A 15189-nucleotide genomic window follows, 5' to 3' on the forward strand; every position below is an offset into this window, starting at 1 on the left:
TACTCAACCTTTAAATTCAGGGCCAATGGGGCTCTCCCTGTGACTGACGAGCCCGATGACTCAGACACCATGGTTAAGCCCCCCCAAACCCCCGTAGTGTTTGTTGATGTCACTTCTGAAAGCGGAGGGGGGGGAGGGTTAGCCTTGGCATGTCAGTCACAGTAAGAGCCCCGGCAAGCTTTGAATTCCAGGTGATTTGGGGCCCCGTGGATCCGCCGCTGCCATCGGCATGAATAATACATAATAGATGGATGATTGAAATTAGTTTTCTGAGTTATTGTCACTCTGCTACGTCTCACTACGCTCCTGATTTTGTTTTGCTCTCACAGTTGTTGGTAATTATTTTCTCTAAATATCCTTTTGACTCCTTCGCTTTCCCATCATCTCTCTGCCGCTCCCGCCTCATCATCATCTCATGGCGTTCCCTCCTCTCGACCCCCAGATCACCTTCCCTTCATGCAGACGTGCCCTCTTCAACCATGATTCCCTAGAATTAGGTTCTTATCCCACATCTCCTCTTTCTTTTCCCCGTCCATCCCCGGCTGCAGCCTCTCCTCCACCATGCCCGCCATCGTGAACCTCCTCTTCAACGTGGTCTCCACCAACACCACCATCTCCTTCACCGCGGTGCTGCCCACCGTCAGCCTGCTCTCTCTCCTGGCGGGGGTCGGGGGTCACTTCCTGCTGTGGCTGGTGTTGGTGAGGAACCGCCGCAGTCGCTCCAAGCCGAGCTCCATCCTGCTGCTCAACCTGAGCCTGGCGGACCTCGGCGCCCTGCTCACCCTGCCCTGCGTCCTCCTGGGCGCCAGTTTCCGGGACTGGCAGCTCGGCGGCGGGACCTGCGTCCTCCTCGGGTTCATGACTTCGGTGACGGCGGGGGGGCAGATCTTCAGCCTGGCGGCGTTGTCGGTGCTGAGGTATCGGATCGTCGCACCGCGGACGAGACCTCCTGCCAGCCTGACGCAAGTGTGAGTGTGTATGACTTAAACACTGGAGATATCGTGATCCCACTAGCCAAGGGTGCATTAATCCACGGGTGAAAATAGTCCCAACAATTGACCCTGTGCGAAGCCCCGCCCCTCGCTGCTACTCCATCTAGCCGTCAGCATGGAGCCCACACTGTCACCAACGGCCCTCAGATGGGTCTTTGTTTAATGGTACGATCACTAAAAGCAAAAGCAGCATGTGAGGACATTTATTAGTGCTAACGCTAGTCATCGATGTGCTAATGATAGTCATCGATGTGCTAACGCTAGTCATCGATGTGCTAATGATAGTCATCGATGTGCTAACGCTAGTCATCGATGTGCTAACGCTAGTCATCCATGTGCTAACGCTAGTCATGCATGTGCTAACGCTAGTCATTCATGTGCTAACGCTAGTCATTCATGTGCTAACGCTAGTCATCGATGTGCTAATGCTGGTCATCGATGTGCTAACGCTAGTCATCGATGTGCTAACGCTAGTCAATTATGTGCTAACGTACTCTGCTAATGCGGGCGCTACGGGTTTTTATGTAGAAACGTAACATTTTAGAAATGTTTATCCCCTTAAAAACCTCCGGTTCTGAAGAGTGAAGCCGAAGCTGAAGTGCCTTCCACTTGCATTCTCTTTGCTGGCCACCAGGGGGCGACCAGCTCTTCTATGGTTGATTGCTATGCTATGATTGGTCAGAAAAGGGTATCAATGCGCTGCTACACCAGTTTAAATAATATTTACAGTCTCCAACTGTTTTTTTTTTTTAAATGAGAGAGCTTCTACAGATAGAAAAGCCATTGTGAGACAATGAACAAGACAACTATTGTCAGCCGGCATGAGAATAACGTCAGTCAGTCGAGCAGCGTTTAATCGAATCTGCCAACATGAAGCAGAGCCACGAAGCCTCTTTATCAGCGGTCCATGCAGACGTTATACATCAGCATTATAGTAACTGTCACTATTCTTCCCATCAGCCGGGGTCTGTATCGATCTCTACTAGCAGACGTGATGCTGCTGCACAAACAACAAGCCCATGTTGTTCCTCTTCCTCAGGTCGTGCACCGTCGCAGCCATCTGGGTTGTCTCGGTAACCATGGCGTTACCCAAGGTCACCTACATCAACTTCGACGCCGGTTGCACGTGGGCGGCGGGCCAAAGCGAGTGGCTGTCCTTCCTGGTTCCCGCCTTCCTGGTCTACTACGTGGCGCCACTCCTCTGCATCGCCGTCAACTGCGGCCTCATCATCTCCCACCTGCACCGCTGCCGGGGCACGCTGGCCGCCGACCGCCGCAACAAGAAGGCCACCGCCCTGCTGATCGGCTCCACGCTGGCGTTCGCCGTCAGCTGGCTGCCGTACTACGCGCTCGAGTTCGTCAACGTGATGTCGCCGTACGTTGGCTCGGTGGCGCCGCCTGGTGGCAAGTCGGTGCAACGGCCGTCTCCGACTGCTTCCTTGTCGTATCTCCAGGACGATGAGACGGGGGTGTCCCTGCTGTGGGAGGTGGCGTCGCTGGCGGCCATCTTGTTGGTGTGCCTGGCTCCGTGCTGGAACCCGCCCCTCTACTTCCTGCTGTCGCGTCCGGCGGTGCGTCAGCTCCGAGCTCTGCTGCCTTCCTTCCTTCGGAGGCGCACGGGGAAACCCTCCGTGCAGCGCTGGCGTATCGCCCCGGCTCCTCCCCCACGCCGGCCCCTCCCCCCTCAGTTACTGACTCACCAAACGGTGACGCACAGACTCACTCAGTGAAGTTTAAACACTCACACATCCCCACGTGTGTGAGCCTCTCAAGTCGATGACAGTGCATCGTAAACAGAATGCATTATGGGCCATAAAAAAGGCGCAACATTTCAGAGTCACTCAGCAAGTCTTTATATGAAGCTTACAAGAGATTTAAAATGATTGAAGAGAGAATTTAACCAGGAAATTACAAACAACGTTCTGTTCTTACGTCAAAGGTCTTAGAGAGACGTCTTCCAAGGCCCACGTGGGACCTGGACCTGGATCTTAACAGCGTCTGCTGAGCCCACGTTGACTGACACAAACCATCCCAGCAAACATAAATCAAATCCCACGTGGAGCTTTTTATTCAACCACCCCCTCCTGGAAATGCAATAAAGAAACGTCTGATAAGGATGACGTATCGCATGTGCACGATATGAAAAGAGCTCCGGCTGTTTGAAGACGCCTCGGCAGGACGCCGCTACATGGCATCCAGTAGATTAGGACGAGCAATACAACCTCGTTACCCCGTTATTAAGCCGTCTGACTGAAGTAAACCCCCGGGGGATCCACGGACGCCGCCGTCCGCCTCCCCGCAAAGCTCCTTGTGAAGCGCCGGCTTGCAAAAAAAGAATCATCTAAATACAATGTCATCTCAATAACCTTGTGAGGAGAGGCGTCTTCCACTGCCTTGTTGTTGCTCCGAGCTTCTTATTAAATGGGGATTTGACACAAAGGATCGCATCACAACGTCTGAGTTCGTATCACAGTGTGACGCGTTTGACAAGTTTGACTAATTGGACGAGGACGAATAATTGGATTTTTTTTTATTTTTTTTGGTTCGTCGGGCTATTAATATTGAGAGATGTGATGCTGTGGTTTTAATTTATTGGGGAAGTTGGACTTTGCCCTGGAATATTATATAATGAGTTTGTTTTGCAACTGAGTTGTAAATTGCTTCTTTTTTTTGTTATTTATTTTTTAAATCTGAAACACATCTTGGGAAATAAGCTTATTTTGCTCTTTTTCTGAGTTAAATGAGAAGATCGACGTCACTCTGCTAAACAGGAAGTGCTTTAATGAACATGTTATATATCGTTTATTTAAATTAAAAATGAAAGTTAAACATAACCCGCTGGTTTATGCACTAGAAATATTGTCTGTAGTCAAATTGATCATGATAATGAAACACCTGATCTTGCATAATCAATGTTCCGGTGTTGACAGCATTCATCCTTCATGGTTTCATTCCATCAGCAGAAACGAATCCATCCCAGCGGTGTCACCGTCGTGATCTGTGACCGTGATCACATGACCTCCGACCTTGCAGCGTTTCATCTTATTGACATAAACTGCACTTCTCGACCTCCTGACATTTTTCCCAGACTGCACCGCTGCACCATTCTGGTGTCCCCAACCCCGACCCTTTCCTTTGGGGAAGGGGGGGGCGGGGCCAGCTTTCCTCGCCGATGGCGTCCCCCGGTTGGCTAATGAGAGCACTTATCGCCGTTATCTGCCGCCGCTGTGATCCTCTCACACAGTGTGTCGGCGCCGACGTCCTGATGAGACTTTAATTAAAGTCGGCAGATTAGCGGAAACAGCTTCAATTATAAGTCACGCTTAGCGGGCCCATTGAGAGGATCCCTTCCGTTTCCATTCAGCGTGTTTACCAAGCCCCTCCCCCCCCATCTGGAGGCCTCTGGTAGTTTTTTATGGAAACACACTGAGGTCAAGCAGCTCCAAAGAGGGAAGGAATTAATACCCAGGTCGTTGAGGAGACGGTTATTGTAACTGAGTGGACTGTTCATCATCCAGATGGGCGTTTTGGAGAGAGTATTGATCCTTCAAGAACGAACACTTACCACTTAGTAGCCTTAAGAGGATGTCGTGTCGGCCGCTGTCATTGAGCAGTGAAATCCCACCGGGAGGATCCGTTTAATGCAAAGAGCTGCAGCCAGTCAGCGATTCGCCGCGTTTACTCGCCGTAATCGACCCTCCGTTCCTTCGTCCCGCTGTTGGTGTCAAACTGGAAATGATCAAAGAGGAACGGTGTGTTTTCATACGCTGCCTTTAAATGTTCACAATGTTAATTATTAATCGTGTCTTTCATCCCACTCCAAGTTTTTTGCTTTTGTTTTCCGAGAAGAAAAGTTCCTCACACTTCAAAGGGAAACAGTAATTGGCAATTTCTTTTTGTAATATTTCTTTTATTATTATGATGCTTTGAATGTGGTCTTTGGTTCAAATGTGTTAAAAACACCTAATTTAAGAATATTTGATGTTTTTTTCTGGTGAGACAAAAAAATGAATAAACCGCTGAGCCTTTAAGTTGTGAATTTTGGAACTTTTATGTGCGATTGTGAAAGAAGGTCGTCTTTAAAGCACATCCTTGCATCATAAATGTGAAGTTGGTGACGTATTTCTGAGGGAAACAGGAAACAGGATAGGAGGAGGCGGGACATAAGGTTTAGAGGAGTTTGTTTTCCTCCTTTTTTAGATTGACTCACGACCTTCTCCAGCTCTGTGTGGATCTGAGGTTACAGATTGATTGATCTCAATTAGTTCTTAAAAACGGGCCGACAGATGGATTTCAGAGTCCGGTCACGGCGAGCAGCGAATTGAAGTGATGCGTTATGGGAAGCTGATTATTTTTATTTCTCACATATTTGACAGATGTGATCTGAGATGTTGTCGCTTTTTGTAAATGAATTGAACCGACACATTTTCCACTGAGAATGCCATTTAGTGAAGGAACAGTCATGGGGGGGCGGGTGATTGGATAGCCGAGTGGTGGGGGGGGCATGTTGACAGTTTACATGTATTTGGAAATAGTGGGGAGGAATAGATGGATATGTGGGCATCAACATGAAACAAAATGGGATCAACAAAGTATGTAAGAAATCGGGAAAAGCAGCAGTAGTGACCTGTCAATCACAAGGTAGCCCCGCCCTAAATCATCCCCTCCTTTCTGGTCTGGTGGACTATAAATGGACCATCATTTACTAAAGGAACATCATGCTGGATTGAAGAAGACTGATTGAGAACATACACTCAAGTTTATAATGTTAACTGAGATAATCAATCAAGAGAGAAGTACAGTCATTTTCCCATTGACTTCTATGCAATAGGATTTCTTTGCCGCCCCCTGATGGCCAGTAGATAGAATGCAAGTCTAAAGGCACTTCAGCTTTGGTTTCACGTTTCAGAACCCGGAGGTCAACCACTGCTAAAGACCAATCCAATATAAAGCTGATGACATCATCGGGGTTATTTTCTTCTGACCCCAGCTAGTAAACAATCATACTAATGGATTAGTGGTCCTCGTGACTAGTAAACCCCCTTTAAAGCCTTAACGATATTCTAGTAGTTTGGCACATTAAAACCCTCATTCCTCCGTTCAAACCTGGCAACCTTCCCCAAGACTAGAGGCGTCTCTCTGCCGCCCTCTGGCGGCCGTTCCACCGCCCGGCAACAAAAGCTGATTCTCCACCGTCCAACCTGAGACAAACACACCGGTGGGGGGGAGAAGCCCAGACCGGTGAGTGGAGGCGAATATCCGAGTCCATCTGTGCTGATACAAGCTGGGTGCTTGGACCCTTCGCCACCCGGTCCCTCCACCTCCACCTCCACCTCCACCTCCACCCCACAGGAAGAAGATCCCTGTCTCCGGAGGACGCGCCTCCCCCCCCTAACGCACACTTTCTTTGCGGGAGAGAGACATGCAGGTGTTAACTGGAGGCGGGGAGGGGAGCGCAGTCGCTGCCGGCCGTCGGGACGCCGAGGGGACGAGAGGAGATGTGTTGTTGTGTTGATGGCTCTCTCTCTCCTTCCCACGAGAAGTCGCTCGTCGGTCCAGACGGAGACGCAGGTGTGAGCCTCTTTGTCCTCCCCTCCAGCAGCGCTACCTTTCCTCCGGTTTCCTCCCCTTCCAAGGCACCGGAGGTGGATGTTTACGCGCCAGAGTGCAACCATGTTACACTGAGATGCGGCGCGTGCCTTTCGTGTGTGGATGTGACGCCGGGGACCCGCGGATGACTTGAACCGGGGCGGCAGCTAAACAGCACTTATTCCGTTAAAGAGGAGACTTTTATTGACGACCATGGCTGACCAGGTAAGGCGACGCATTCTCCACCTTTCTCTCCAACCCTCGTGCGCTCTGCACAATAGACCAGCGCGCGCACGGTGCGTTTTATAGCACGAGATCTAATGATTGTCTATGTGGGAATTCAGTGTGTAATTTGGAGCATTGTTAGTCTCAGGATAATATATATATATACTTACTCTACTTTATAGTAACATTCGTAGTATGTCTACGCTCCTATGTGTCCCTCTCCCTTATTGGACCGTTGAATTATTCCATCATTCCTCAGATACTCCAAATTGAATTATAATGAGTCGTACAGTAAACCTGGTTTGAAGTGTAGCAGACATGATTACATTATTCCAGCTGGTAAAGAAGCAGCAGACGGTGGGGTCGGGCTGTGACGTCGGAAGGATAAAAACACTGGGAGGAGAAAAGATGGGGGAAAAAACATTGTAGTATTAATTTTGTATCGCGCTCTGTTGTTTGCCCTAGTTTCTCGACAGCCTGGCGAGGGAAGCAGATTAACCCCTGACACGCTGACTCAGCCCGCTGACAGAGCGCCCTGTCTCCGCGTACAGCTCCCCTGAGTGCCGCTGACAATAAAGGCCATGCTTAATTGATTAGCTCGTTCAATTAACCTAATTGAGCTACCCGAGCGAGCCCGTGTGAATGATGCATGGGCGCGCGCGAGCGGCGACGCGACGATCACAAGCAGCCACACCTCAACCGCATGTACCAGAAAGAATTACTATAGTGTGCTATACTATAACTATACTCTACTATATCAGAAATAATCACTATACTATAACTATACTCCACTATAGCAGAAATAATGACTATACTGTGCTATACTATAACTATACTCCACTATAGCAGAAATAATCACTATACTATAACTATACTCTATTATAGCAGAAATAATCACTATACTATAACTATACTCCACTATAGCAGAAATAATCACTATACTATAACTATACTCTATTATAGCAGAAATAATCACTATACTATAACTATACTCCACTATAGCAGGAATAATCACTATACTATAACTATACTCTACTATAGCAGAAATAATCACTATACTATAACTATACTCTACTATAGCAGAAATAATCACTATACTATAACTATACTCTACTATAGCAGAAATAATCACTATACTATAACTATACTCCACTATAGCAGAAATAATCACTATACTATAACTATACTCTACTATAGCAGAAATAAATCACTATACTATAACTATACTCTACTATAGCAGAAATAATCACTATACTATAACTATACTCCACTATAGCAGAAATAATCACTATACTATAACTATCCTCCACTATAGCAGAAATAATCACTGTGCTATACTACAACTATACTCTACTATAGCAGAAATAAACACTACACTATAACTATACTCCACTATAGCAGAAATAATCACTATACTATAACTATACTCCACTATAGCAGAAATAATCACTATACTATAACTATACTCCACTATAGCAGAAATAATCACTATACTATAACTATACTCCACTATAGCAGAAATAATCACTGTGCTATACTATAACTATACTCTACTACAGCAGAAATAATTACTATACTATAGCTATACTCCACTATAGCAGAAATAATCACTATACTATAACTATACTCTACTATAGCAGAAATAATCACTATACTGTGCTATATACTCTACTATAGCAGAAATAATTACTATACTTTAACTATACTCCACTACAGCAGAAATAATTACTATACTATAATTATGCTCCACTATAGCAGTAATAATTACTATACTGTGCTATACTGTACCCTAACAGAAATAATATACTGTGCTATACTATAACTATACTCCACTATAGCAGAAATATTGTCTACTGTTATATAACTAAGCAATATACTCTTGTTATGGAAGTACATCACACATAACTCTATCTACTTTACTATATTATTATATATTATAATATATATTATACAGTAATCTACTATACTCCTTTATGTATATACTACTCTGCTATATATTGTACTGTACTAAAGTATACTATACTACTACGATGTTCCTATATATGATACAGTATACTATATAATGCATTGTCCTATACTAACTATACTCTACTGTACCAGAAATTATAACTAATGTGCTATACTATAACTACAATTATAATTATAAACAAATATATACAGCTATTGTCTACTATACTATACTATTCTATATTAATCTGTACTATATTATATTTTATATTGTATACAGTACTCTACTATACTACTATATGGGTCTCTACTATATGTTGTACTGCACTACACTATAGCCTATATAATGTACTCTGCTGTATACAACAATATATTTTATACCATTATGCCATTGTCTACTATACTACTATACTCGACTCTACTATAGTATACTGTACTACATTATAGTACTACTACTGCTACTACATACTACAAAGCAAAAGCATGTAATGTTGTTACGGGAGACGTTAAGTTTATTAGGTACACGTGTAGCTACAATCTAATTATCTAATGCAATTCATTACAGACAACAGCCATAGAAAATAAATGAATCCTGTGTTTATTTATTTACATCACTTTGTGACCTTTAAGGATTATTTTTTTTTTCGGGATTAAGGATTATTGTAGTTGGTGAGACTTTCGTCTGTGGCGGCTCTGGATCGGATTGCATTAAGTGTGTCTAATGTGTTCCTGTTATTGTGTCGCTACCCTTTAATGAAGTGCCAATACTGTTCTGCCACAGAAGCCCGGGGAGAGCTGTATTAATTGCCGTATTAATATTGATGAGGGTCGTCCATGTTTGACCTGCTGTGCCTGCATGCACGCTTTTATGCACGCGGCACTTTTACTCAGCCAAAGTGTTCATGGCGGTATTTAAATAACCGTGGGGATGGAGATGAAGACTGAATGTTTTTCCCACCCATTATATTTTGTGCGTGAATTCACGCGGCGGTCACTATATGTGTGGTGCAGTATAGAACCATCTAAAGCACTTCCAACCTCATTACACACAGCTGCAGCCTGCGTCCCTCCCTAGTGTCTTCTTCCCTCTCTCTCTGTCTCTCTCTGTCTCTCTCTCCCTCTCCTAATCAACCTGCCGTCTTTTAGCATCTTCTAATCTTCAGCCCTGTATCTCCCTCATCTCCCCCCCCACCCTCACCCCTCCACCTCTCGTTGCTTTTGACAAGCTCTGCATCTTCATCTGCGTTTCTCTCTCTCACACACTACCACTAACCTGACTCACCCACCACAACAGACAGTATTACTGCACACGTAGGTCTGCCTCTCCACCGTCCTCTTTTCTAGACTTACACTCCTGTTGTCTTTTGTGTTTCATGTCTGACTCCAGTACAGCATGTTTCTCACCACGGCGCCCCCCCTCCGGCGTGGCAGCACCCCGCTGCCCCTCAAACACCAGTTGCGGAGGGAAGAGGCCGTATCTGAGGATTGCGATTGGATCCCGGGCATGGAGCAGCCCGCCACGTTGCCCATCAGCGACACGGCGGTGCCCCGGGACGAATCCGGTGGCCAATCGGCGGCCATCCAGTCGGCGTACCACAGCCACGGCGGGGCGATGAGGATAGTGCTGCTGGGACAGAACGGCGTGGGCAAGTCGTCGCTGGCCTTATCTCTGGCCGGGCAGACGGACAGATCCCTCTCGATAGACTCTGAGACGCAAGCATGTGGTAAAGACCTGGAGACCCCTTTAACATCAGGCTTACCTTTAGAAAAGCTTCATTCAGACACAATCCCTGAAGGAAGATGAAAAGATCCCACTCTCGTGTCTGGGTGCTTGGGTTAGCTTAGCTTAGCACAAAGACTGTAAATGGGGGGAAACAGCTAGCCTGGCTCTTTCCATGGGTAATACAAACCTGTAAAGTTTACTACATTAAATGTGGAGCAGAAAACAGATTGTTTCCCTCTTTTTCCAGACTTGATGCTAAGCTAAGCTAACCGGCTAGCTGCTTTCATATTGAATACACAGATGTGAGACGGGTATCGAAACCGAAATGGGATCGAAAAGAAAGTGAATATTTCCTCTTGGGGTTTATATTTCCATTGGAAGCTGCTAAGAACAGCCTTTATTTTGTTTTTTATTGGCTTATCGGCCACCGGGTCTGTCTGTCACACAGCTGACTGCAACCCTGAGGATCATCAGCGTTGATCCTCAAACATCCCATCGATGACTCAGTGTCACTAACTGCTCTCTCTCATGCATTAAAGCCGACTTTGCCCCCCCGACTCCCGCCATACAGTATTCATCACTGTCCATGTTGTACACTGGGATTCATGCATCATAAATGGACAGAAAAAGCACTTCCATCCGAGCAGCTTGTACATATTTCCATGACGGCGCTCCAATCCCCGTCCCCCGAATTTTGAGCAAAGTGTTAAATTATTCTATGAGCTACACGTCGAAACGGCAAAACCAGAAACAGCAGCTAATCAACGCCCTTGTGACCTCGCCGATCAATACGCGTCCTCACCAAGTAATTACCAGTAAAAATACAATGAGACCTGATTAACACCAGGAGATCTGGTGCACTCCCACCTTTAGACAGACATGTCATCCGTCATAGTGATGTTTCGGGTCGATTCGTATCCTAACAGCTGTCATGCTGTCATGGGCTGTGTGTCTTCTCTGGTTTGTATCGAGACACTCAAATGGTCAACAACATACTTTTCATTTACCTGCAAAACGCAGCGAATACAAGTGTTTTAAAAGCCTATATTTTTATATTTTTTAAAACACCTCTGATTTACCTTAAAACAAGTGGTCTAAATGTTTATTAATCCGCTGCTGAAAATAGTTCCCAGTCCTATAATACCCAGCTCTTATTTTGTCATTCATATAAATGTATAAAATGTCATTTATCTGTGCTCGACCTTTTAAAAGAGCTACAGAGCGTTTCAGGTGCGTGTTGAAAAATGGGCTTAAACATGTGTTTTGGTTTTCTTTTCATTGGACTTGTTGACAACATGTAGAAGAAATCCTGGGAATATCATCTCGTACAAAAATGTCTGGGAAAAGAGCGTCCTCATAAAAATAAGGAGCAGATGTCTGAAAATGGGTTGCGATTTCCAAACATGGTCACATGACCCAATTTAACCATCTCTCTGGAACTGCTTCCAGGTGTCTTGAGTAGGTCAGAGACTTTTTTTGAGACCTAGATTCATTTTTTTAACTTTATTTTAGGCATTTAAAGGTTGAGTAGGTGATTCTATTCAGAAACACTTTCTGTTGTGTTGCTTGAAATCCTCATCACATACCGATAGCCAATCAATACATGAAATGCTCTGACATAAAATAAAATAAATGTCATCTGTGGCCGTGGCAGGACTGTAAAAACCCCGTCCAATCAAAAACGTTTGGGGGAAATAATTGGATGGCCTGCCTGTCCATCAATACTTCCTGATCAAAATCTCTGTTTTTTCCAAATAACTCAACCTTTAATACAACAGATATTTCATTTAGTTAATAGATTTAGACTCCACAATGCTTACTGTCGTATATTTTGTGTTTCAGTATCTAGTTGTCCTTCATCATGGCGGTTTATAACGTGAGTGTCTGCTTGCAGGTGAGGGCTACGAGTGCTCGGTGACGGTCGACGACGAGGACAGCAAAATCATCGTTTTCGACAACTGGAAACAGGTGAGTTGTACCGACTGGCGTCTTCACACCTCTGTCCTCTTAATCCCCGTACACTTTAGACCGACCGCTGGCTTTTGTGCTCCGGTGACCTTCTCTCTTAAGCCGCTATTCACTTTTTTTCTTTTTTTCTGGTTTGACATTCAAGAAATGAAAGAAAAAGCCATTTTGCTCAATTTCCGTGATGGGCAAATTATCTGTGTGTATTCAAGCGTAGCGACTTTCATGCAGGGAATCCTGCAGCTGCGCTCACTGTACTCTTTTTGAAGTTCCCTCGATCGGAAAAGTGGAAGTGGCTCTTTTTGTTAACCCTACTTGTTTCAATTCAAATCCACAGTTAACGAGAACATTCCGGCGAGGGGCTAAAATAGCATCATCAAACTTTTGAGCGGGAACGGTTGGAGTGAGTTAATGGGACCCCGTGGCGTTAGAGCGGGAAATTCTTGAGCCGCAGGAGAGCGATAACAGCTGGTCAAAACACTCACTGTCACACTGACGACATTGTGAAAGAATCCAAAGCATGCGGTCATTAACGCCTGATAAACACGCGATGGAACGGGCCGATTAGTGTGTAGGGGTGGATGGTCGAATGCATCTTCTTCCAGATGTCCACTCGGGGCTCTTCCCCATCAGGTTAAATTATTCACACGCCGCTACATTTAAGCTCTAGGGAACACCGCCAAAAGCGAGATCATCTCCTCTCTTTCTCACCCCAGATTTTTCGTTGCCCTTCCTTTCCTGCAGCCGTGACCGTCTTCCAAAAGCTTTGTTTGCTCGACCCTTTTTTCTGTCGCAGATAAATCTCGAGTTAATTACATCTGTTATTCTATGCGTGTTAAAACGAGGCAGGGCATTAAGGAGCAGCAGACCAGCGGGAAGCTTGGAACAACTCCAGGACTGTTAGCAGTGGAGGGGGGGGCAGAGAGGGCTGGACAGTGTCCCGAAACATCTGTAATGCATGCTCATTTTTTTGTGCTCTTAATGCCCATGACTAAAAGACACACACATGTGCATATATCCTGCACACAGATGTTGTCCAGCTGCTTAACACGTGTTGTGGCCGTTAAACTGGCACAGCGTTAACACAGCGGCCCCATAAGGACACCCCCCCCCCCCCCCCACCACCACCAATTTACACCCACGTTACCATGGCAACATACAAAAACACACACAGGGCTGAGTTAATCACTCACTCGTCCATAAGATCATGCTAGAACAGTCAGGATCCGACGGCGTCGGCCGTGGGGTTTTCATGCGTTCCCGGTACCAGCCCCGGATCGGCGCCTCGTCGCTTTGCGATACAAAAAAATGCCCCAAAAAAAAAGATGAAAATATTCTCTTGAATTCACACTCGGCGAGAGTGAATTCAAGTGCTTTCTTGGCTCGACTCACAGCTGAGTGACACACGGAGGTCTCGCTGTAATCTTCCCGCAGGTAGAGCTTACTGCCAGCGCAGAAGCATATCGTATGTTGACTTTGCTGACAGGTGTGTGTGTGTGTGTGTGTGTGTGTGTGTGTGTGTGTGTGTGTGTGTGTGTGTGTGTGTGTGTGTGTGTGTGTGTGCGTGTGTGCGTGTGTGTGTGCGCTGCATCAGCATTACCAAAAGTGTAAAACACACACCAGCATACACGTGCACAGGGAGGCTGCTCTGCTCGACGCTGGGACCTTGTGAGCGTTGGATGGTTTAAATAAGTCATCCGTGTGCCCGAATTAGAAACGCTGGCCGGCGAGGTCAAGGCCACGCCGACCCCTTCGCCTTCAGACTGACATCGGTTGTGTAATACATCTCTCACAACAGCCAACTGGGTCCTGTTTGTACGGGAACCAAGAGGGTGATTGAGGTCACCGAGGACCAGAGGGGTGGGGGGGGCTTTTAATACGTGTTTATCCGTCTGCACGTCTGCAGTTATTCCGAGCTCGAGTCTAGGATTTTTTTTCATCAATATTTGATAGCTCGAAATTAAAATATTTATCAAAGACAACCAAAAGGTGCAGCCTCAGGCCTGTAGAAATGTAGGCCAGTGATGTATATGTGTGTATTTCCCAGCATGCAGCGAGGTTATTATGTTAAAGCAGGATGTAATTTGGACGGAGATAATCGCTGCTTGACCACATTCTTTTCCACCCGAATCAAAGGGAAGAAAAACATCGTTCCACCATCCAGTTCTTGGAACTGAGACAGATTTCGACGGCGTCTCCGGGGGGTTCCCTCCCCAGACATCCTTCTCTTTCCTGTTTTGCTGTTTTTGCAGCCTTATGAGAGTCGTTCTGGACTATTTACAGTCTTGTCTTCATCCACGTGAGCTATTATAACTTCACAGTTTTGTTTGGATTAAGCCTCTGCTGGGAGTCACCGCTCAAGTGTGTGGAATACTGCGAACCAAAATAAAGAAATGGGAAAGCTACGTGCTGCGTTAAATGTACGAGATCAATCCTGTGAAACTTTTTTTGTAAATCGTGTGGATTTAGAAAACTCAGAAATCAGGTGGATTTGGCTCACAGCTGCCTGTCTGATCCCTCCCTCCCTCCAGGCTCCTTCATTGACATTTTCTATCCGTCCACCAGATGCCTTCCCTGCTTCTCCCGTCACCTGACAGCCCCGCCCACTGACTCACCTGTTCTCTGCTCTCATCCTGCAGTCACCTGACTTCCCCGCTCACCTGTTCCTATTTTTCTCATCAGTCCTCCAGATATTTAATCAGCCCGTGTTCATTCACCCCTTGTCAGTTCCTCCTGTTTCTTTTGTTG

At 45.9% G+C, this 15189-nt stretch overlaps 2 protein-coding genes across 2 annotated transcripts in view; both read left to right on the forward strand.

Annotated features, from left to right (window-relative positions):
• Positions 1 to 543: 543 nt before the first annotated feature.
• On the forward strand, positions 544 to 2722 carry LOC311011800 (somatostatin receptor type 5; the record flags this gene model as incomplete). Its single annotated transcript, XM_084006928.1, has 2 exons — positions 544 to 968; positions 2032 to 2722. The coding sequence occupies exons 1-2, from the start codon at positions 562 to 564 to the stop codon at positions 2720 to 2722; spliced, it is 1098 nt and encodes a 365-aa protein (XP_083863054.1). The 5' UTR covers positions 544 to 561.
• A 3393-nt stretch (positions 2723 to 6115) lies between these two features.
• rem2 (RAS (RAD and GEM)-like GTP binding 2) overlaps positions 6116 to 15189 on the forward strand; it is a 30104-nt gene continuing 21030 nt past the window's right edge. Inside the window, exons 1-3 of the mRNA XM_084007712.1 lie at positions 6116 to 6806; positions 10141 to 10477; positions 12371 to 12444. Of these exons, the coding sequence (XP_083863838.1) occupies positions 6795 to 6806; positions 10141 to 10477; positions 12371 to 12444 (423 nt within the window). The 5' untranslated portion in view covers positions 6116 to 6794. The remainder of the gene's footprint in view (positions 6807 to 10140; positions 10478 to 12370; positions 12445 to 15189) is intronic.

This window comes from Eutrigla gurnardus, assembly GCF_963514095.1.
Source record: "Eutrigla gurnardus genome assembly, chromosome: 4".
Classification (NCBI taxonomy): Eukaryota; Metazoa; Chordata; class Actinopteri; order Perciformes; family Triglidae; genus Eutrigla; species Eutrigla gurnardus.